This window comes from Xenopus laevis, chromosome 1L (genome assembly GCF_017654675.1).
Source record: "Xenopus laevis strain J_2021 chromosome 1L, Xenopus_laevis_v10.1, whole genome shotgun sequence".
Lineage (NCBI taxonomy): Eukaryota > Metazoa > Chordata > Amphibia > Anura > Pipidae > Xenopus > Xenopus laevis.
The window spans coordinates 162,939,489-162,963,695 of record NC_054371.1 but is presented as its reverse complement, the minus strand read 5'-3'; the positions used below and the strand labels follow the sequence as shown (position 1 = coordinate 162,963,695).

The 24,207-nt window shown below is 37.2% G+C and overlaps 1 protein-coding gene across 1 annotated transcript; it reads left to right on the top strand.

The window, feature by feature from the left end:
- Positions 1-34: 34 nt before the first annotated feature.
- Positions 35-22,976, top strand: chek2.L (checkpoint kinase 2 L homeolog). Its single transcript, NM_001088547.1, is given in 15 exon segments — positions 35-254; positions 4,104-4,342; positions 5,894-6,018; positions 7,181-7,328; positions 9,398-9,488; positions 10,182-10,287; positions 10,723-10,776; positions 12,203-12,267; positions 13,055-13,154; positions 13,896-13,982; positions 17,710-17,873; positions 20,307-20,422; positions 21,948-22,033; positions 22,247-22,318; positions 22,822-22,976. Coding segments are annotated over 14 exon segments (1,554 nt in total). The 5' UTR covers positions 35-254; positions 4,104-4,107; the 3' UTR covers positions 22,927-22,976.
- The last annotated feature ends 1,231 nt before the right edge of the window (positions 22,977-24,207 follow it).

Sequence of the window (24,207 nt, the reverse complement as noted above, 5' to 3'; positions counted from 1 at the left end):
CATGGCGGCAAAAAGAAGAAACTGCACTTTCTCCCTGTGATTTTACTTGAAATGAAGGCGACGGCCTGATAGGTTATGATTTGCAAAGAGCGTGGGTTCAGGATCACTTGTCTGTACTGTAAAGTGTTATTAGCGCTAATATTTCGCTTCAGGTAGAGGAGGGGCGTGCGCCACAGGTGCTGGAGACGGGGAGCGCCTTTTCCGCTGCTGGAGAAACGCACGCACATTCACCTGTAGCAAAACAAGCTTTCCAGGTTTGTGATTCGTTTGTCAGGGATTCCTCTTCTTGTTGAAGACAACCTAACAAATCGGGGTTCAGTATTCAGTATTTATGGGCTCTGATAACAAGCAGATTGGGTGCTGAGTACTTAGGAAATCATTTTGCACAAATAGCTGGAAATGTAAGGCTATAGGGGCCTTTTACACGCTACTATTTATCTTCTAGAACACTTGACAGATATCCATACGAATTAAATGTAGCTTTTCTATTATTTACCATCATTATTACTCATTAAAGGAGCTCCATGGGAGTTTATAAAGGAGGGCAGGCTAAAGCATTTTATACAGAAGATTTTCTTGTAAACAAATGCATTAAATGTAATGCACTAGAAATACTGCCATATACAGGGCTGGACATCAGGAGAAGACAATTGACTCAGACCAAAGTAGGTTCTGACCATATCAATGGGAGCTTGTCACTAGAATTTGTAGGACATAGCTTTTGCACTATTGCTGTCACGGGCAGAATATCGTCTGATTTTTGGGATCAACCATCATTTTTACCGGCCAGGCCAGTAAAATACCGGCCAGGAGGCAACCCTAGGCAGGACAAGGGTGTCTGTATCTTCTTTCTTCTAACAGCTTTCTGTACTGCTAGTCCATGTAAATCCGCATGGGGACTGGATATGCTGAAGGGGGAAGTTCAGATTTCACCCTCTAGTTTATCCAATCCCCAGTGCGGATTTACTGGGATTAGACATCTGTGACAAAACAATGATTCTGATTCTGCTGCTCATTGACAACAGGAGGACCTGGCTAATCCAAGTAAGTGCTTTAACTATGGCCACACTGGGCTGACTCTCAGCCGCACATAAACTCAGGCTGAGAATCCGCCCCTACGCTTCAATTAGTGAACTGCTGTGCCTGCACCCAGAACCACGGTGCCAGCCTGGGTGCAGAAACATGGAGCAATCTCGACTCAAAAACACATGACTTTGTATTTCAACATTGAAATCCGCTCCATGTACCTGCACCAGGCCAAAGCATTGGTTTCCGGGTGCAGGCACAGAAGAATGCTGATTTGAGGGTAGGGGCTGATTCAGCCCAGTGTGACAATAGCCTTGGGAAAAAACCTAGGCACTTGTAAATCACATATAATCATAATAATTAGTATTTGGTTAAAATCGCCCATTGAAATCTCAGACCATATATGTCATTGTGTTAGTCCCTATTCCACACTCTCTTTCAATTGTTTAAAGCTGAAATCTCCTCACTTAAAGCAATAGAGTCAATTATCTATAGTTTGCTGCTCTGTTTCAAGTACACTCCCTACATTACAGCTGCTGCCTTGACAAACTATGCAAGGAATAGACTGAATTAGACTCAAAAAGTTCAGTTCTGCTAATTTTGTTTGTTTGGGGCCCCGTAATTTCTGATGGCAGCCCTGCTTTCAAGTATGAAAGATATCTGAAGATAGTGTTTAAAGCATTGGACATCAACCTAGTATATACTCATTCATTCATTCATTCATTCCTGAAATGGTCTGGATTCTCGGCAGCCCCAGGTGCTAAAGTAGAGGATCTCCTTTAAATCACAATTACAAAAGTAGTTTGTTCAGTCTTGTGGAGGTCATATAGGAGCCAGAACGGTGAAGTCAAAGTCGGGAGCTGGGTATTTGGAGTTGGATTCACCAAAAATTTACAGACTTCTAATAATTACAGATATATGCCAAGTTCAATTAATATATAAGTTGTTTTAGGTTTATAATATATATATATATATTATATATAATTGTTTTTGCTCTATGTAGTTTAACTATGATTGGTTTACAATTACTAGGGGACCCTTGAATCCTTTGCGAAAGGTTTGGCTGAATATTGAACTGAATCCAAATCCTAATTTACATATGCAAATTAGTGGTGGGAAGGGGAAAAAAATTACTTCCTTGTTTTGTGACAAAAACTCACACAATTTCCCTCCCTATCCCTAATTTGGAAATGCCAATTAGGATCCAATTCGGCCCAATCCTGCTGATAAAGGCCGAATCCTGGCAGAATCCTGAACCGAATCCTGGATTCGGTGCATCCCTAAGAATTACCAAATGATGTGGTTTATATTTTTCAGCTTTGACAGTGATACAATTCCTTGTATGTTGGGTACTTACCTTCTTTCAATCTACATGGAAAATACATTAGTATATTAAAGGATCAGTAACACCAAATAATTAAAGTGTTTTAAAGAAATTCACATATAATATACTGTTAGCATGCACTGGGAAAGCTGTGTGTTTGCACAGGTTACATAGCAAATAACAGATAAAACACCATTGTATGAGACATGGCCTATCTGTGTAATTTGTACCTTTTCTGATTATTTCCAGATTGAATGGCTGCCCCATGGTTACACAGCAGCTTGTTTATAAAAACTATAGTAGTCTTTCTGTAGCAAACTTGCCAGTTTTACCAGTGCAGAGCAACATGAAGTAATATTTTAATTAATTTGATACAGTTTCTGGTGGTCTTGTTCCTTTAAAAACACTGGAGGTACCATAAAATGAGGAGTCGGCCTTGAAGGATTTATGGACCAACTCCCCTGGTAGGAGAAGAGAGTTCTAGTTCATCTATATCTGATAGTCTTGTTAAATGATGCAGACAGGAACCAATGATAGAAGGAGCTGGCTGAGTTTTGTGGCCAAGGCACCCACTTGTAAGATAAGACCAGATGTGGGTTATTTACAGACCACCCACTGACTCTCCCAGGGGAGCTGCAAATGCACTTGGTTCCCAGATGGGCCCATTATAACAAGCAGAAGCTGGGTAAAGGTATCAACCTTTCGTGCTTCCAGGGTCAGTATGGACCCCCTCTCCTAGAACACAGCAAGGCCCACCTCTATATTAGGACAGATAGTATGCTAGCTTTGTATGGTACAATCTCATTCCCCAGTAATATTTTCACTGTTATTGGGATGGCTGCAGATTGAAATGTATTCCCTGGAGTGCCTGGCTGTGCATCCACTTGGCTCTGTGGTTGGCCCTGCCACCTTTTAATTAACTTTTAGCATCCGTATTAGTATATTTTAGAGGATTATTTGTATAAAATGGAGTCTATGGGAGATGGCCTTTCTGTAATTCTGAGCTTTCTGGATAACGGGTTTCCAGATAACGGATTCCATACCTGTATTAGGATCTTCTAAGTAAGTTTTTTTTTTTTTTTAGTTTGAAGAAAAAAAAAAAAATTAATATGAACTTTGATAAATGGGTCTACCAAAAACCCCATACGTTTGTGAGGCTTAAGCTGGCCATAAACATGCAGATATATACTTATGTGCGACAAATGTTTGTGCGGTGCAATCTCCCGACCTACCACTAACCTTTCAGATTAAATAAAGTAGCAAAAAGAACAAATCACACGATGTTCTGGCCATGAATTAACAAATGGTAGTGACAGTCACCCATTGATATCGTCAGATAGGCAATACACGCAGCGATATTATCATTAGCCGACAGAAATCTTCTAACCTGTCCGATCAACTAAACGACCGATCGCCATGATATGAAAAATGTTGGGACAATCTACACACTGTGCGAAAAATGGATGCAACGAAGATTCATGCAATTTTATGAATGCATCTGTGGCCAGCTTTAAGCAAAAGTATGTGTTCAGCATTACCATGGAAATGTAGCCTTCATTTCAAGTTTGGAAAAAGTACTGGTCAGTGTCAGATCTTACAAAAGATACATGAATTTGCCCTGTGGAATTCTTTTTTTCCCTCTCTATGATGCATTGAAAATTTTATTACAGGGGTTGCCACACAATTGTAGAGGGAACCTCACCTGTACAGTGACATTAATGGCTAAATTACCAATATTCATTATTTTACCTAGGTAAATGATGTCTCGTGATACTAAAACAGAGTCGCAACAATCTCAGGGCACTTCAAGTTCCTCGTCCTCCAGTGCTCCTCAATCTTACAGTCAGTCGTCTTCATCGGGTACATTAAGTTCTTTGGATACTGTTCCAGTGCAAGATCTTGCGTCCATTCCTGAAGACCCTGAGATAGACGAGGATATACCCCAGCCTTGGGGTCGTCTCTGGGCTCTTGGGAAGGGCTTTCTAAATCATGGTACATACTTTGTTGAATATCCCAGAAATATTCTGTTCCTGATATCCGTATAACCAAAACACTTTTGCAACATGCAGACAGTTCACATGAAAATGTAACTGCTTTGAGATAGAGTTAAGATCAGCTCTAGGTTGCCTATATATTATCTCTCTTCAGACTCTTATATAATCTGCTGTCTGGCTGCTAGGGTCAGTGTTTCTAGTAAATGGAAACACACTGGGGCTCATTTATCAAAACTGGGCATACGTGCCTATGTTTAGTTACCCATAGCAACCAATCAGTGATTGGCTTCTTAAAGGCAGCTGCAGGTGGAACAATGAATACAACAATTTGATTGGTTGCCATAGGTTACTGCCCATGGGCCAATTTGCCCAGTGTTGGTAAATGACCCCCACTGATTTGTACCTTTATTTTTTCCCTGTTTAGGCCTTGTGCTATTCCTCTTTCAGTCATTGCAATCACTGCCCAATTTCTGGAGACAGTGAGTAGCAACCAGACAGCAGTTTAAGTGATAAACTGGAGAGCTCCTGTACTAAAAAGGTAATTATAAATACATAAAAAATATTTTTATTATTAAGTTTTAGTTTTGTGTTATCTATATTTTACAGTACTAAAGACTTTGAAACTGTGAGAAAAACAGAATTTCTTAAATGTATCTATGTCTAAGGTAGTTCTGTAAATAGCCCATTATGTTACAAAGGCTGAAAACTCTTCAAAATATGAATGTAGAAATTGTGCTTAGTTCAGTTGTTTTCAGCTCTCCAAAAAATAAATGTTTTTTTTTTAAAGTTATTTTCTATTTGTGAATATTTCTAATATTGACAATTAGGGGGTTATTTATTAAACCTCAAATTTTTCTGATCAAGCTTTTTGGGACAAAAACTAGAATTCTTTGTGAAAAAAAAAAAAAAACTAAATTTTCAAGACTTATTATATCTGATGCTGCAAAAAGCCCAAATTCAAAAATCCACCATCTCCCACCTGTTGAGGTCGTGTATTCTCAATTTGAAGTCATAGTGATCTGCGCTACTATAGCCTTAGAATACACCTTTTTTTGGGGGTTTTCAGACAAAAACTCGAAAAATCTAGCGATTCGGGGGGGGAAAACCCCAAAAAATTTTAAGCGATTATGGTGTTTGCTTGATTTTGTCAAGTTTTTCCACGATCCGATTAAATAAAGTATTTTTAATTTTTTTTTATTAATAAATAAGCTAAAATTGGGCATTGGAGTTTTGGTTGTGTTTTTTTTTTTTTTTTTTAAATAAAATATGAGATAAATTCAGATTTTAATAAATAACTCCCTTTAATGATCCATTTTTGACCTTCCTATGTCTTTCTGAAGCAGCTCCGGGGGAAGGGGGGGAGCATATTCTGCATATTTGGGCTGAAAACTGAATCTACCAGTCATAATAAGGTGGTTTCCATTAAATACAGTGGCAGGTAGTTTCTACCCTCTGGGCTGATGGGAGTTTAGCAAAATAAACCACTTATTTCAATCATGCTGCTGTTTGTACATAATAACTTAACCATGCTTTAATTTGTTTTCAAAAGATTGCCTGCATGAAGAATATGTATTTGGAAGAGACAAAAAATGTGATTACACCTTTGATATTCCAGTACTAAACCAGACCGACAGGTACAAAACATATAGCAAAAGGCACTTCAGAATATTTCAGGTAGGCATGTTTGGTTACTTTTTATTTTGGTGCTCTTCATTTTTTTCTTGATATCAAGGGGTTGTTCACCATCAAACACTTTTTTCAGTTCAGTTGATTTCAGATAGTTCACCAGAAATAAAGAGTTTTTCAGATCAATTTCTAATTGTGACCGTATTGAAGCTTAGAGTTTAATCTTTCGCTTTCTAAAGCAGCTTTGGGGGGGGTCGCCGACTCTGTAAACTGTTCTAAATTGATACATTTAGTTGATACATTTCTTATCTTTGTAGAATCCCGGAGTTTTGACAAAGGCAGCTGTTAGAATTGATACAATACTCGAGATTTTGCTGAGAAATGTATCAACTACATTTTGCAAAATTGTAACAGTTCAGAACCTGCGCCTGAATTACTGAGCTGTCAGATTGAAACACCAGAGACAGGAACCTTAAAACTTGAAACTAAAAAATCTTTATTCCTGGTGAAAAATCTAAAAAGAACCCAACTAGGGATTGGCGAATTGTTTGCCTTGTTTCCCCCGAAAAAATGACGCCCATAGAATTGTATGGTGGCGTGCAACAAATTTTTTTTGATGCCAATAGACTTTAATGAGTGTCTGCGACATTTCGCCGACGGCAAATTTTTGGTGAATCGAAACGGGTTAAATTCGCCCATCCCTAAACCCAACTGAAAAGTGTGTTTGGAAGGTGAACAACCCAGTTTACATGTATTTAAAACCTCTATTATTCTGATAAATAGCTGTAATTTTATGGCTTGCTAAGTCTGTAGCAAAAATGTCTGTAAAAGCAGTCTAAAGGCTAAAGAACATGGGGCATTTTACTGCTGGCAGAGAAAATTGAAAAAGACTGAGTTCTGTGCTCAAGGGTTGAAATGGATATTCCCTAGCTTCAATCACTAGCCATTGCCTTTCTTTTTTTAACAAAAGAGCCATTGCCTTTCTGACCCAAAGTTTGCAGTTAAAATAGAGCTGTTTAGAGGGATTTATCTCTTTTGTTCATATCTTGCAGCCTGTTGTTAATGAGGGATGGTATATTTCTGCTGCGAATGTCATCCAAACATCACTGGTAGTTGATCAAATAATAGAATTTGCAGCCATTGAACATTTGACTACACGTATCTTACTGAAATTGCGGTTTTTGTTTGTCTTCCATTTGTATTTGTATAGGAATTAGGTCATGGACACTCCCGTGTTGCTTACATAGAAGATCTGAGCGGCAACGGAACATTTGTTAACAAGGAGATTATTGGAAAAGGGCGGACATTGCCTTTAACAAATAATGCCGAGATTGCACTTTCATTACCAACTAATAAAGGTGCTACATTTCTGTTTCAGTAGAATTATGACATGAATTTAATAATTATAATTCCCTTTATTTTTTTGCTATTTTTTATTACTTTTCTTAATGCTGATTTTTTTAGGTGCTTTTATTTATTCATTTATATTTTTTTTAACCCAAATCAGAAAATATTACCCTGGAGCGCTTTGCCTTTCTAGACTTTTTACATTTTCAGTGCAACTTATGTTTCTGTAACAGCGATGTGTTTCTTATTCTAAAAGGAGGAGGCAAATTCTTGTGCCATCCAAATGGCACATGATTCTGTAAGTAAAAAACACATTACTGTTGTGTTTTTTTATATATACATACACACACATATATATATATATATATATATATATATATATATATATATATATATATATATATATATATATATATATACACACACATATATACATATATATACTATACCTAGTAAAGAAAAGCATAGTTCATATATAGTAGGTGAATAGCCTGGGGGCTTCATCACCATTCACCAGGCATCTATGGCATGAATAACATTGGATAGCCTGCTTGGTCTTACTGAAGTAACCTAATAAACTTTATACCATCATTTGTACAGTATATCTAGGGAAGATTAGTTCAGCAAAAATGTTCACATGTAATTCTATGTTTAGATTACTTTGCCTTGTATGCCCTCAAGATGGCAGCATTTATTAGTCTTCAAATGCAGACAATGGTTAACTGCAAACAATTCCTTTCTTTAACGATGTAATTAAAGGGTGTTTGACCCTTTCAAACCCTTTCTCTGTTCCAGTGCCACACTGTGTGTTGCCAGTAAACATGGTGTAGTATGTAGAATCTATGCTGCTGGTACAATTGCACTTTTTCATTTGAGCATTTTCAGGATTTTGCCAGTTAAGGCTTCTTCACCATGTGTGCTTTATAGCTAAGATATAAAAATATGTTTGAGTCTTTCCTATGGTTAATAAAAGGTGGGGATTCTAGGAAACTTCAAAGGCCTCAAAGAAAAATTCGATTGGCCAGAAGAGTCATCTTGACTTCAGAAAGGAAAGCTTTTTTTTTTTTTTTTTTTTACTCAAAATGAAGATCAGCCTTTGTTTTTTTGTATCATAAGGGGTAAGAAGACACCTTTGCCCCTGTAAATTGCCAATAATCTTCTCAAATGCAGAACAGAAAGGGAAGATCCATTACACAGTAAAAATATTAGCCAGTTTTTGGTCTATCTGACAAAGCTCTAGCCATGGTGGCATTATTTAAGTTGGCACTTGAACTCAGGGTTTCAGCAGCATTTTTATCTGTCTTTCAGTGTCCACACGGGTGGATTTTGGCCCAGAAATGTATATTTGTGGCATGGGGGAATTTTTAGCTTGGAAAGATTTTTTTTTCCTGAGGCTACTTTCATTTGAGCTGCTCAGCTGTTTGTGCAGGAAGTGTTAATCAGCACTGGAAATAGCTAGTGAGGTGCTCCTTTTTAGTCCAGGTATGGGATCTATTATTAGGAATGTTTGGGACCTGGGGTATTCCAAATAAGGGATCTTTCTATAATTTGGATGTAGATAACTTGTCTATCAAAAAACCCCCTCAAATAAACCAAATATGATGTGTAACAGCCTCCTTCACACTATGGCATCTCTTTTTGTTTTCCGGCCTGCATCCCACCATGGAACAGGTTCCCGAATCACAGATACACAATTATGCAAATTACACGTATTTTACAAATTTGTGCTTTTATGTCTGGTGCTTCTCGTAATGCCCCAATCTGTCTATCATAAAGAATTCTAGCAGGGTTCGCAAAATCTCTTGGGAATCTGGCTCTGCTTCTGCATTTCCTTTTTGTCCAGTTTATTCACCACTTACCCAACCAAAAATGGGTGAGGTGAATTCCATGAGGTTTGGACTGTGGATGGATTTCGGTTTTTCCTACCTGCAAAATTTATAGAAGGACTGAAATGTATAACTATTTTAACTCTTTATCTGTTTTATTTATTTGCTCTATTTATCTAAAACCGTAAAGTAGACACCGTGACTTGCTTGTTTTTAGCAGAAAACACACATTTTTTACATGAAATTTCCTGCAGTTTTTGTTTTTTCAGATTTGTCTGTGGATGATCAGACTATATATCCTAAGGACTTCATTGATAAATACATCATGTCAAGGCCAATCGGAAGGTGAGATGTGTCTACATGTGTAAATGTGCAGTGTTTTGATCAGCAGTACTTAATATATGAAAATTTAATATGTAATTTGTATATATATGTGTGTGTGTATATATGTACACACACGCACATGTATGGGACCTGTTATCCAGAAAGTTAAATAAACCCAATAGGCTGGTTTGCCTCCATTAAGGATTAATTATACCTTAGTTAGGATCAAGTACAAGGTATGGTTTTATTATTACAAGGAAAAAGGAAATCATTTTTTATTTGGATTATTTGTGTAAAACTGAGTTTTTGGGAGATGGCATCCCATAATTTGGAGCTTTCTGGATAATGGATCCCATACCTTCATATATACACTAAAATAAAATACTGTAAAACCTCAATTTTATGTACCATGATCTTAAGTTTTCCTTCATTTGCAATTTTTTTTTTAATGTGGTCCCTCCAAAATATAATGCATAATGCTGTTCCGTGATTTTACATTTTCCCCCGATTTTTACAAAAAGATTTTTCAGAAAAATGTAAAATTGGGGTTCTACTCTGAAATCAGGGAAGGCCATGTCCTGTAAAGTACATTTTTCTTAATTTGCTTTACTGGAGATGGCCTAGCCATAATTTGGCGATTTCTAATACATTGAGCCCTGCTCACAGATCTTCTGCTATATGAGATTTAACATGTTTTCTTTTTTTCATTGCTAGTGGGGCTTGCGGGGAAGTGAAATTGGCTTTTCAAAAGTCAGTATGCAAGAAGGTTGCTGTAAAAATCATCAGTAAAAGAAAATTTAAAATGAACACTTCTAGTAATGTAAGTAAACATAAATTTATTTGTTGGGGGGTGGCTGGGGTGGCTGAGGAAATTTTTACATCATGATTCAGTATATCTTATTTATTTCCTGTATACACCCCCCCCCCCCATATGTCCAGTGCCTAGCTGCTGAGTGCTCCAAGTACTATGTGTCTGTGCTCTTTAAGGGGGTTATTTATCAAAGGTCAAGTTTGTGAGGCAAATTGCTTGAATTAATCAAGTTTTCAACAAATCACCTTGAATATATAAAAGACGCGTTCATATAAATAAAGCCTTTTCCTGAAAAAGGAAGCTGCGGCAGAGATGAGTATTTATGGAGGAACATAACTTTGCTTGAGGACACAGCATATTGCAGAATATGTTTGTTTTCTATTTTACTCTATTTCGCCACACTAGAAACTGATAACTAGAAAATATATTTTATGTCTTTTGTAGGAACACCCTATATCTGTTGACACAGAAATAGAGATCCTGAAAAAACTTGATCATGTAAGTATTTTTTTAAATAACCCAATCAGTAGAAATTGTCAGCATATTGTATCCTTTGTAGAGCTATGAGTGTTTGAGCCACTAGTAAGATGGTGTGGTGTTGAGGCACATAATTCAAAGTTCTGAAATCTTCCCAATAGCTCTTAGGGCATTGTGATAAAAACTTAATAGGTGTGTAAATACCTTGGCATAGCCATGTTGTATAAATAAATCAGAACATTTTCCTTTAAAATATACAGTATCTCTGGTTGATTAGTACCATAACACAATTAATACAATAATGAGTTAAAAAAAAAAACATTGAATATAAAAAATACTCAGGCTGTAGTGCCCTCTAGAAGGAATAAAAATGTATATATTCAGTGCAGTCAGTCCATCCTTTTTAGAAACAAGGAGGGACTTTGGTGAGTAGCTTTTGCTTAAATATGCACACAGTTCCAGTACATGTTCTTCAGGTACGCAACCTTCGCCTCGCTTCTCCTCACAACACTTCTACCCATTCTCATTTACAAGACTTCTCTCTGGCTTCTGCTTTTCTCTGGAACTCTCTGCCTCGAGCTGTCAGAGTTCTTTCCAAACTTTCAAACGCTCCTTAAAGACCCACCTATTTGAAGAAGCTTATTCAATGTACCTTAATTAATTGCTGTATCATAAATCACAAAATTGTTTCTAAAATCCTAATGTCTCAATTGTACCCTAACCCTTACCCCCATATGTAATATAAGGCACTAAGTTTGCCCAGGAGCAGTAACCCATAGTAACCAATAAGATGTTTGCATTTAAATTGGTGACCAGTAAATGCTACCTGCTGATTGGTTTCTATGGTTTGCTGCCCCTGGGCAAATTTATTGCCTTTTATTACATAAACCCCTTAGTTTGTAAACTGTTGCGTGCAGGGCCCTTTAATCCTATTGTAATCTGTAAACCCTTGTTTGTTATTCACTATTAATTCCCAGTTCGTTAGAATATAAATAAATGATGATAAGGTACCCCATTAGGTCTGTAATGGTACGCGAGACAATAGGGTTGGGTATTCAAAATACCACTGGTAACCTCTTTAGGGCATCCTCTCCGTGCTCTAATACCAGATATTACCCTTTCAATTGCTAATACACCAGATTGATCTCACCAATAAAATTCCTCCGTGTCAGAGCAGCCTATATCCTGTTTGATGTAAGTAGTAGTTATTTGCCCAAAAATACCAAAAAGGAGTTAGTTTTCAACTGAAGGTTTCCTCTCAATCATATAAGAAAAACAGTACGTACTAATTAACCAAGTTTAACCAAACCAGGCTGTCATTGAGTCTTTACTGATACATTAGAAGCCATAACATTTTATTAACCCTTAATTTCCCGATTGAATATAACTGTGAGTATGCATTAAACTCTGTAACAATGTTCACTTATCGTTTGGATTTTTTTTCCAGCCCTGTATCATTAAAATAGAGAATTTTTTTGACTCTGAGGACTTCTATTACATTGTGTTGGAACTGTAAGTAGTTTTTGATATCTTTCATATGCTGTGTTTCAACATTTGCTAGATGATACTTACAAGTTCAGCATTGGAATTGGGGAGACATTAAACACCCTGCACCCCATCCACCCTGTGAGCTATAATGGTGTCTATAAAATGCATCCCAACATAAAGAGATCAAAGATCAACTTTCTATCTAGATTATAAAATAACCCTTCTAGTTATCTGAAAGAGCAAGCTGTACAAACAAATGTAGATGTGACCGCAATAAATAAAAACTCAAAAACATGTTTACTGTGAAACCCTGCAGCAAATGATTGTGATTTTTTTTTTAAATTTTATTATGTCCTTTTTCTCTTCAATAACAAACTGGTCCTTTTACTGAATGATAAATCCTCTGCATACATCTACACTGGTGGGTAAAACAATCCTATTGCATTTATTTCATGTTCAGTACTTTTTAGTAGCCTTATGGTATTGAGATACAAGTTACAGAAAATTAAACCCCAGGTTCCAAACATAACAGATAATAAATCCCATATATGCAAAACCCCTATAAAAGTGAATATTACTTATTGACCAAATATAATTACAAGGGAGCCAGGATATCCTCACATGTCAAATTGTGTGACGGTGAGGTGTCTAGCGAATCTCCAACAAAAAAGTGCCCTTGTAAAGCAAGCATGTATCTTTAAAGGAAAAATATATAAAGCATTGAATCCTCTTTTAATTCTGCTAAAGAAACGAGCTAAAAAATGTTAACTGGAGTTGTAAACCTTGATAATTTGGTGACATTGTTTTGTAGGATGGAAGGAGGCGAACTGTTTGACAGGGTGGTAAATTCGACAAGACTCCGAGAACCAATTGCCAAACTGTATTTTTATCAGATGCTGCTAGCTGTTCAGGTAATCCATTCAGCAATATAATACCTGTACTGTATTTACTAGTAAAACTTAAACAAAACAATAACTAAAGTTTAGAAAACTGCATTGCATGGAACATAGAGCATAAAGCCAAATTTATGAACATTTTACAAAGTGCAATTTTGAGACACAAACTGCCATTTGATTTCTCCAGTGTAATTGCATGCACACAGTTCTAACCATCACTTCTTGTGTGCCATGCACCTGTATAGACAGAAATCAGCATTCATTAGGCAAATTTCTCACAAGTTGTGATGGCCATGATTACCTGTCACAAGTCAGTAGTTGATGCAGCCCGCTATTGGAAAAATGAAACTACCACCATGTCCAAGATTGTAGTAATTCCAGGGTTCCCTTGCATCAGTATAAGCACTTGAATTCAGAACTATGAAAAATACCTTTTTCATTAGGTCAGTGTACCCCCAATTTTGCCTCCGTTTTAGCAAATTGCACAAATTAGGTTTTTGTTCATTGCACGGGTCAGCTTTAACTATATATGCTATTCTGAAAAGTGAAAGGCTTTCTTTACCCATAACAATATTCATTGATTAAATGCTGATCTCTCGCCTAAATATACATGATTCCACCTGCCTTCATCATGTTCTCTACATTATTATGTACTATATCTGTATTGCAGATGGTCATGTAATGCTTTCCTGTTACGCATTCTCTTCTAGACAATAAGTTGTTTTGAATCTTACTGAATATTGATTTACACTTTAGTACCTCCATGAAAATGGGGTGATACATCGTGATCTGAAGCCTGAAAATGTGCTGTTGTCATCCACTAGTGAAGAATGTTGCATAAAGGTATGTCTCTAGTTTTTCTGGTGTAATACTAACCGCTTATATCTATTATAATATCTGAGATTATGTTGAGCTGCAGTGTTTTAGAACATCCTCACCCAAGATACATGTCTTTAAAGAGAACTAAGCCCTAAAAATCAATATGTTTATGTTAAATGCCATATTTTATATACTGCACTTATTGTACCGGCCAAAGTTTCAGGATCTCAATAGCAGCAATGACCAAGGACTTCAAACTTGTCACAGGGGGTCACCATCTTGGAAAGTGTCTGTGACACTCACAGACTCAGTGGGCTCTGAGCAGCTGTTGAGAAGCTAAGCTTAGGGGTCATCACAAATTATCAAGCAGAACATGAGTTTTGTCTGTAATAGAAGCTGATGCTACAGGGCTGATTATACAATTCTGGTGCTAGTTGCTGTGGTTGCCTTGGGCTGGTACAGAAGACCAAAACATAATGTACAACATTTCTAGCCTACTTTTTTAGTTAGGCTTTAGTTCTCCTTTATTGCTTGTATAAGACTAGAGTTCAGTCATGTTAACAGTTTTCCATGTACCATGACATGTATCTGTGCTCTCCCCTCCTCTGCTCTTCTGTCTTTATGGTCAACCCTCCACGATTCTCTCATTGCTATCAGTGCTTAGCTATTTTTCATTGTCCTTTCTTATTAATGGGTGCTTAATCCTCCTCAACCCAACCTTTGAACTTCTTTGGGAGGAGGCCTGAGTATCAAGGCAGAATGGCAAAGAGATGAGCACCAGTCAAGGAGGCAGAGGTAAGACTGCAGTGTTGAAAACTGGAGAGTAGAAAGCATCATATGTATTGTGGGTACATGGAAACCTTTGCAATCACTTAACACTAATACTCTGATTCGCACACGGAAGATAAGTATTTGCTGAAAGTATACACTGTATTAATGAGTTATTTTGTTTGATAGCTTATTTTAGACACAACTTACTTCTGACTTTTTTGGTATGTGGTATGTCTTACATTTCCCAGGATCATCGGAGTACTGGGGTGTTTTCTGAACAAAGAATTTTAGTGAAGCAGTGTTAAGTTGTATGAAATTAAATCAAATGTGAAAACTGGCCCTGCAAAAATGTGGGTACCCTTGTAATTTTGCTTATTTGAATGCATGTAACTACTCAATACTGATTAATGTCAACACCACATTGGTTGGATTAGCTCGGTAAGCCTCATAGGCAGGTGTGTCCAATCACGAGAAAAGGTATTTAAGGTGGCCAATTGCAAGTTGTGCTTCTGCTTGACTCCTCTGAAGAGTGACCACATGGGATCCTCAAAGCAACTCTCAAAAGATCTGAAAACAAAGATTGTTCAGTATCATGGTTTAAGGGGAGGCTACAAAAAGCTGTCAGAGGTTTAAACTGTAAGGAATGTAATCAGGAAATGGAAGGCCACAGGCACAGTTGCTGTAAAACCCAGGTCTGGCAGGCCAAGAAAAATACAGGAGCGGCATATGCGGGGGATTGTGAGAATGGTTACAGACAACCCAAAGATCACCGCCAAAGACCTGCAAGAACATCTTACTGCAGATGGTGTATCTGTACATCGTTCTACAATTCTTCCCAATTTGCACAAAGAACATCTGTATGGCAGGGGGATGAGAAAGAAGCCCTTTTGGTCCCTATCATAACAAAAAGCGCTTTGCATGGCAAGAAAAACACCTGCTACCTACTGTCAAATTTGATGGAGGTTCCATCATGCTGTGGGGATCTGTGCTTGTTCAGGGACTGGGGCCCTTGTTAAAGTCGAGGGTCGTATGAATTAAACCCAATATCCACAAATTCTTCAGGATAATGTTCAAGAATCAGTCACAAAGTTGAAGTTACGCAGGGGTTGGATATTCCAACAAGACAATGACCCTAAAGACACTTCGAAATCTACAAAGGCATTTATGCAGAGAGAGAAGTACAATATTCTGGAATGGCCATCACAGTCCCGCGACTTGAATATTATCGAAAATCTATGGGATGATTTGAAGCAGGCTGTCCATGCTCGGCAGCCATCAAATTTAACTGAACTTGAGAGATTTTGTATGGACGAATGGTCAAAAATACCTCCATCCAGAATCCAGACACTCATCAAAGGCTATAGGAGGCGTCTAGAGGCTGTTACATTTGCAAAAGGAGGCTCAACTAAGAATTGATGTAATATCTCTGTTGGGGTGCCCAAATATATGCACCTGTTTTATTTTGTTATGATGCATATTGCATATTTTCTGTTAATCCAATAAACGTTGTCACTGCTGAAATACTACTGTTTACATAAGGCATGTTGTATATTAAAAGGAAGTTGCTCATTTGAAAGCTCAGCCAATGATAAACAAAACTCCAAAGAATTAAGAGGGGTTCCCAAACTTTTTCATATGACTGTAATTCCTTACGAAAGCAGACCTATTGGCGAAAAGCGGTCAACATGAACAATAGGTAGTTTAAACAGGGACTAAATATTATAGTATGATAATATTGAGCTGTTTTTCATGGCATCGCTTTAGTGGTAACATTTGTAAATATATTTCTGTACTTACAGACAGTAATGAAGAATTAAGGATTTCATGTGATGTTTTGCATCATCGAAATGAAAACTTCCTGAGGCCTAATTTGTACTTCTTTGCTGTTTTCCAAAGTAAAAATTATGTATTGAGTATGTTATTAAAATTCTTTCACATCAGACAAGTGCCTTGTTTCCCTTCCTATACATATAAACATCCCTGATTATGTCAGTGTACAGTATGTTCTAATATGAGCCTTTTTAGTTTTCTTTTTAGGAGCCTCTTTAGCGATGGAATTACTATGCCTTATGGATTATTGTTACTATTGCCAAAAGTGGCTTTGTAGCTCTCTAGGTTGCAAAACTTATTGTGCTAGGTACCAATAACATCCACTGAATCTAGTGTTCTTTGTAATGTACACACAATTCTCTATACAATAGCCTTCATTTTATAGCTGCTAGAAATTAACCTTGTGTAAAATTAGTCTTAGTTCTACATCATACGCTGCTTTTTTATTGCCAGGAACTTACATGGGAAAACCAAAGACTTTTATCATTATACTTTAAAGGTTTAGTTTTTGATATATATGGCGATATATAGAATTTACACTAGTGATATATGGAATTTACACTAGTGATTCAACACATTTTGATTTGCCATTACCAATTATAACCACTAACATTCTCCTATTATAAACTAATGTTGGTAATAGTGTTTTGATTGGCCGTACCTAGGCTATTCAGTTGGATAAGTGCAATTTGGCCATTCATTTGTTTGCTAATATGCATTCAATAATACCATGGAACGATTGACCATATAACAATCTAGTTCTACTACTTGGCCCATGTATGACCAACATTCAGATACAGCCAGTTTTCCAAATATGGGCCCACTGTTAATGAAATCATGCAGTGTGTGTAGGTAAATGAGCTCTATTTTTCAGATTCTGAGGACCAGCTTAATGGTGGTTTTTGTTTTATTTTGCACACTGTTTAAATCAATGGTGTTGCCACAACAATTCAGTGTGAATGATGCATATACAGTTTTAGTATAACTGGAATAGATTTGTGTGGTATGCACCAGGACATCTGTGTAACAGACTTAACTGCATACGGTCCCTGTTGACATGTTTAATGTTTGGGGAAAGTAAACATTTTGTACAATGTTTCCATGCATAATGAGGATCATTAGTCAGAAAACTTTTTTTTTTTTGTTTTAGATAACGGATTTTGGACAGTCAAAAATTCTGGGTGAAACGTCTTTAATGAGAACTTTGTGTGGAACTCCTACATACTTGGCGCCTGAAGTTTTGAATACAGCAGGCACAACTGGATACAGTAGTGCAGTGGATTGCTGGAGTTTAGGAGTCATCCTTTTTGTGTGGTAATGTAATGACATGAAAATACTACAGGTATGGGACCACTTATCCAGAATACTCAGGACCTGGGGTTTTCCAGGTAATGGGTCTTTCCGTAACTTGGATCTTCATACCTTAAAGTAGGGGTGTCCAACCTTTTGGCTTCCCTGGGCCACATTGGAAGAAGAAAAATGATCTGGGCCACACTCGAAATACACTCAAACACTAATGCTAACTTTTGATTTATTTTATTGTAAAAGAAAAGAGGGTATCATAAACCTAGTGGGATTTTTGACATTGTGTTTGAGAAACTAATGTATCAATATCTGGTTGAAGGGAAGTAATTGCAATTCTCATGAATTCTCAAGGTGTTCATCAGATAATTTGGTTCTAATTTTACTCTTAGTGTGTTCATTCTTGAAAAAACTTGCTCACAAATGTAGGCGCTGCATATATCCCTAGCATAGCGGGCGATAACAGCTGAAGAATTCTTACCTGCCTTTGTAAGTAACCAAACGCTCACTTGTTAACTGCTTTTCCTGCTCTAGGAAGCCATACACCGCACACCCCATGTAAAATTTAAAGCACACATGCACTCTCTGTGCATGATGTTTCCTGGATTGGCGGAAGTTTAAGCTGGGCCGCATTCATATCCATCCTGGGCCGCATTCATATCCATCCTGGGCTGCATGCAGCCTTTGGGCCACAGATTGGACACCCCTGCCTTAAAGGGTTTGTTCACCTTCAAACAACAAGTTGTTTTCAGATAGATCACCAGAAATGATTACTTTTTCCAATTACTTTCTATTTTCTATATGTTGCCGTTTTTCTAATATTTGGAGGGTAAAGTGTAATTTTTCACCTTCTAAAGCAGCTCTGGGAGGGGGGGGTCGCCGACCCTGTAAATTGTTCTAAATTGATACATTTAGTTGATACATTTCTTATCTTTGTCCCTGCTGAGCAGAATCCCGGAGTTTCATTAAAGGCAGCTGCTAGAATTACATCGTTAAATCGGGTTGAAAAAAGACAGTTCATCAAGTTCAACCCCACCAAATGAAAACCCAGCATCCATACACACCCCTCCCTACTTTCACATAAATTCTATATACCCATACCTATACTAACTATAGAGTTTAGTATAACAATAGCCTTTTATATTATGTCTGTCCAAAAAATCATCCAAGCCATTCTTAAAGGCATTAACTGAATCAGCCATCACATCATCACCCGGCAGTGCATTCCACAACCTCACTGTCCTCACTGTGAAGAACCCCCTACGTTGCTTCAAATGAAAGTTCTTTTCTTCTAGTCTAAAGGGGTGGCCTCTGGTACAGTGATCCACTTTATGGGTAAAAAGGTCCCCTGCCATTTGTCTATGATGTCCTCTAATGTAATTGTAAAGTGTAATCATGTCCCCTCGCAAGCGCCTTTTTTCCAGATAAAACAACCCCAACCTTGACAGTTTACCCTCATAATTTAAGTCTTCCATCCCTCTAACCAATTTAGTTGCACTTAGTCTCTGCACTCTATCAAGCTCATTTATATCCGTCTTAAGGACTGGAGTCCAAAACTGCACTGCATACTCCAGATGAGGCCTCACCAGGGACCTATAAAGAGGCATAATTATGTTTTCATCCCTTGAGTTAATGCCCTTTTTTATGCAAGACAGAACTTAATTTGCTTTAGTAGCCACAGAATGACACTGCTCAGAATTAGACAACTTGTTATCTACAAAAACCCCTAGATCCTTCTCATTTAAGGAAACTCCCAACACACTGCCATTTAGTATATATTGCATTTATATTATTTTTGCCAAAGTGCATAACCTTGCATTTATCAACATTGAACCTCATTTTCCAGTTTGCTGCCCAGTTTCCCAAAGCACTCTGCAAAGTGGCAGCATCCCAATAGATACAATAGTTGCTAATACTCCACAGGTGCTGCTTAAAAATGCATCAATTAAATGTTGCAGAATTGTAACAGTTTAGAGTCTGCACCTGAATAACTGAGCTTCCAGACTCAAACACCAGAGACAGGGACATTAAACTTTAAACTTAGATTTTGGAAAAACAGTAAAATAAATAAATAATGGAAAGTAATTGAAAAAAATCTTCTGGGAATCTGAAAACAACTGAACTGAAAAAAAGTGTTTGGAAGGTGAACAACCCCTTTAAGCCTACTAGAAAATCATGTAAACATTAAATAAAGGATTAATCATATCTTAGTTTGGATCAAGTACAAGGTACTGTTTTATTATTTAAAAACGAAATCATTTTTTGGAATTGGGAATAAATGGAGTCTGTGGGAGAAGGTCTTTCCATAATATGACATTTCAGGATAACGGGTTTCTGGGTAACTGATCCCATACCTGTGTTGTGTATCTATTTCTATATTTCTTTATGGAGAGGATTAAATTGTTGCTGAAGAGCACTTCTGCTGTTTTTGTTTTTATTTCTCAGTCTTTGTGGATATCCCCCCTTTTCAGAACAAAATAGTAACATTCCCTTGAAAAATCAGATTGCAGAGGGAAAATACACCTACATTGCTGCTGCTTGGAGAAATGTATCAGAACAAGGTGAGTGTACAGTGGTGTGAAAAACTATTTGCCCCCTTCCTGATTTCTTATTCTTTTGCATGTTTGTCACACAAAATGTTTCTGATCATCAAACACATTTAACTATTAGTCAAAGATAACACAAGTAAACACAAAATGCAGTTTTTAAATGAGGGTTTTTATTATTTAGGGAGAAAAGAAATCCAAACCTGTGTGAAAAAGTAATTGCCCCTGAACCTAATAACTGGTTGGGCCACCCTTAGCAGCAATAACTGCAATCAAGCGTTTGCGATAACTTGCAACGAGTCTTTTACAGCGCTCTGGAGGAATTTTGGCCCACTCATCTTTGCAGAATTGTTGTAATTCAGCTTTATTTGAGGGTTTTCTAGCATGAACCGCCTTTTTAAGGTCATGCCACAACATCTCAATAGGATTCAGGTCAGGACTTTGACTAGGCCACTCCAAAGTCTTCATTTTGTTTTTCTTCAGCCATTCAGAGGTGGATTTGCTGGTGTGTTTTGGGTCATTGTCCTGCTGCAGCACCCAAGATCGCTTGAGTTGACGAACAGATGGCCGGACATTCTCCTTCAGGATTTTTTGGTAGTCAGTAGAATTCATGGTTCCATCTATCACAGCAAGTCTTCCAGGTCCTGAAGCAGCAAAACAACCCCAGACCATCACACTACCACCACCATATTTTACTGTTGGTATGATGTTCTTTTTCTGAAATGCTGTGTTACTTTTACGCCAGATGTAACGGGACGCGCACCTTCCAAAAAGTTCAACTTTTGTCTCGTAGGTCCACAAGGTATTTTCCCAAAAGTCTGGCAATCATTGAGATGTTTTTTAGCAAAATTGAGACGAGCCTTAATGTTCTTTTTGCTTAAAAGTGGTTTGCGCCTTGGAAATCTGCCATGCAGGCCGTTTTTGCCCAGTCTCTTTCTTATGGTGGAGTCGTGAACACTGACCTTAATTGAGGCAAGTGAGGCCTGCAGTTCTTTAGATGTTGTCCTGGGGTCTTTTGTGGCCTCTCGGATGAGTTGTCTCTGCGCTCTTGGGGTAATTTTGGTCGGCCGGCCACTCCTGGGAAGGTTCATCACTGTTCCATTTTTTTTGCCATTTGTGGATAATGGCTCTCACTGTGGTTCGCTGGAGTCCCAAAGCTTTAGAAATGGCTTTATAACCTTTGAAATTGAACTCAGGTGTGATAAACCACAGTTAAGTTATTTTTTAACAAGGGGGGCAATCACTTTTTCACACAGGCCCATGTAGATTTGGAGTTTTTTTTCTCCCTTAATAACGTAAACCTTCATTTAAAAACTGCATTTTGTGTTCAATTATGTTATCTTTGACTAATAGTTAATGGTTTTTGATGAGCAGAAACATTTAAGTGTGACAAACATGCAAAAGAATAAGAAATCAGGAAGGGGGCAAATAGTTTTTCACACCACTGTATGTGTTAACACTGTTCACTCAGCCTCTCTCGAGATCATTTTTTAAAATTTACATACATGCAAGATGGCTCATAAATATATTGTCTTTCTAGCATTTGATTTAGTCAAGAATCTTCTTGTTGTTGATCCTGAGCAAAGACTTACCACTAAACAAGCACTGGAACATCCCTGGCTTCAGGTACGAATATTTTGGGGTTGTTTTTTGTTTGGTGGTAGTGTTTGTGTGTTCTACATATTGAATTGTGATCAGATAAATCTAAACAGAAGAAATAATATCAGAATAAAGTATTTCAAAATGTCCGTATGTTTTCCTTCCATTTTCTTTCTTTGCAATGTAGCTCATGTTTTACTCCCAGTACAGCTTTTTTATTAATTGTCACTTATATTTTAGGACGATTCTATGAAGCATACTGTTGAAAGGTTAATGTATGGGGTTGACCACACAATGCCTCCTCCAATCAAGGTATTTACATTTTGAAATGTAGAAGCTTTATTAATCTCTTTCCATCTGTGGGGAATATTTATCAAAAAGGTGGAACTGGAGCTCTTCACAGTCCTCCAAATTAAAATTCTGATGCTCTCTATACTGTTCCATGGGATTTTAAGACACACATCTATCAAAGAGCGAACTCTAAATTTAACCGTTTGATAAACATGTCCCTAAAAATCTCATACAAGTGAATAGAGAGTGATGTGCCATACGTCTGCATGTGTTTCAGGTCGGAAGATTGAGTTAAATTCCAGGCCTTACACTGCTGTTAAACTACAATTTCCAGCACTTTTAAAGAATTTAACAAGTTCTCTTTTGCTGCACAAAATTTATAAAAAATACAGATGTGTAGCAGAGCGTGTAAACTTTTGGAGCCTGTCTTACACTGAGGAATTTCTGTGTTTTATTGAACAACTTGTAAGTCCTTGCAGCACAATTTATCTAAAGAATATATTTTGATTGTATTTTATCTCCAGAAAAACATAATTCGAAAACGGGGACATGAATGGGATCAAGATGCCAGTACTTCATCTTGCTCAGAGATATTACCAACATCAGCCGAAAAGAGAGCAAAGAGATAAAACAAAAAAAATACATTGCGCTCTATTTAATAAATGTTTTTGTAAAAAAAGAGAAATTGTCTTCATCTGTATATCAGTTTAACTCAAATTTTTACAATAAAGAGTTATATTGTGATGTATATGTGGCTACTGCAATATCAGCTGTAGACAACATGGTTCTCCCTCAACCCACTATCTATTTGAAAATACAGGGCATATCTGGCATTAAAGAGGATGGGGGTTATAACTAGGGTGATGTTTAATTGGCTTTATACCGTTCTTTACACATTTTTTGTTTTTTTTAACAATTTTAAAACCAACCCTTATCTAACGTAAATCCTTTTTATCAGTAAAATTAGAATATGAGTCAAATGGTTCCAAAAAGCATAACTTTTTTTTATAGCTTTAACCTTTTTCCACTTAAGTCTGTTTTAAGGACCAGGAAAACCCAAATTCACTTGGAAGTGCCAATATACTGAGCAACAACTTTTTAACCAGGCAATTTGCCCATTTTTGGGAAAAATACAGTGCTTGGTGAAATTTCTAAATTATTGTGATGCCGCCACTTTACTTGACTTTCCCAGGTGTCCCTTGGTAGACTTACACTTGTGACTGCTCAGCAGTATATTTTTCCAATTTTAATCTACTGTGCAATCTGCTGTGAGTATTTATCTACATTTACACAATTAAGAAAAGATCATTATTTTCCAATCATTTACATGTATTTTGGAAAAAACTTGTTTGTGCGGAAGAAAAAGAAATTGATGCAAGAAAACACAAGCAAGTGAAAGAACCCACATCCATTTTGTTCCTTCAATATGCCCAAGCCCAAACATCAATTGTTCATAAATCAGCAACTTCATAAATCAGCCGACTTAGCAAATGAAATTGAATGAATTCAGTTTTCCTTTCTTCTATCCGTGCTGTGCCGCCTGTTAGCAGAAAAGGCATGCCATAAATCAAAGAAAAAACACAAAATATATGCAATGCACTTGCAGTCTCATATTAGACAGGCATAACTGTAGATTTATGCAACTTTACTGCAGGTAATGCTGTTGTTTATTTGAAAAAGTCTGTCTATAACGTGTGCACATGGAGGAGTAGATTACATATGTCTTTGGAGACTCTCATCTTTTATTATACCAATGTAACTAATCCCTGTATATCCTTTGCTTATACCTTAAGATCTTTCCCCCAAGCTGGCTCTAAACCTTTTTTATGTTAATGGTAGACTGAAGACCAGTTTGGATGAGATTTGGGACGAGTTTACAGGGTGATCCTGTAATTATAGTACAGTGACTG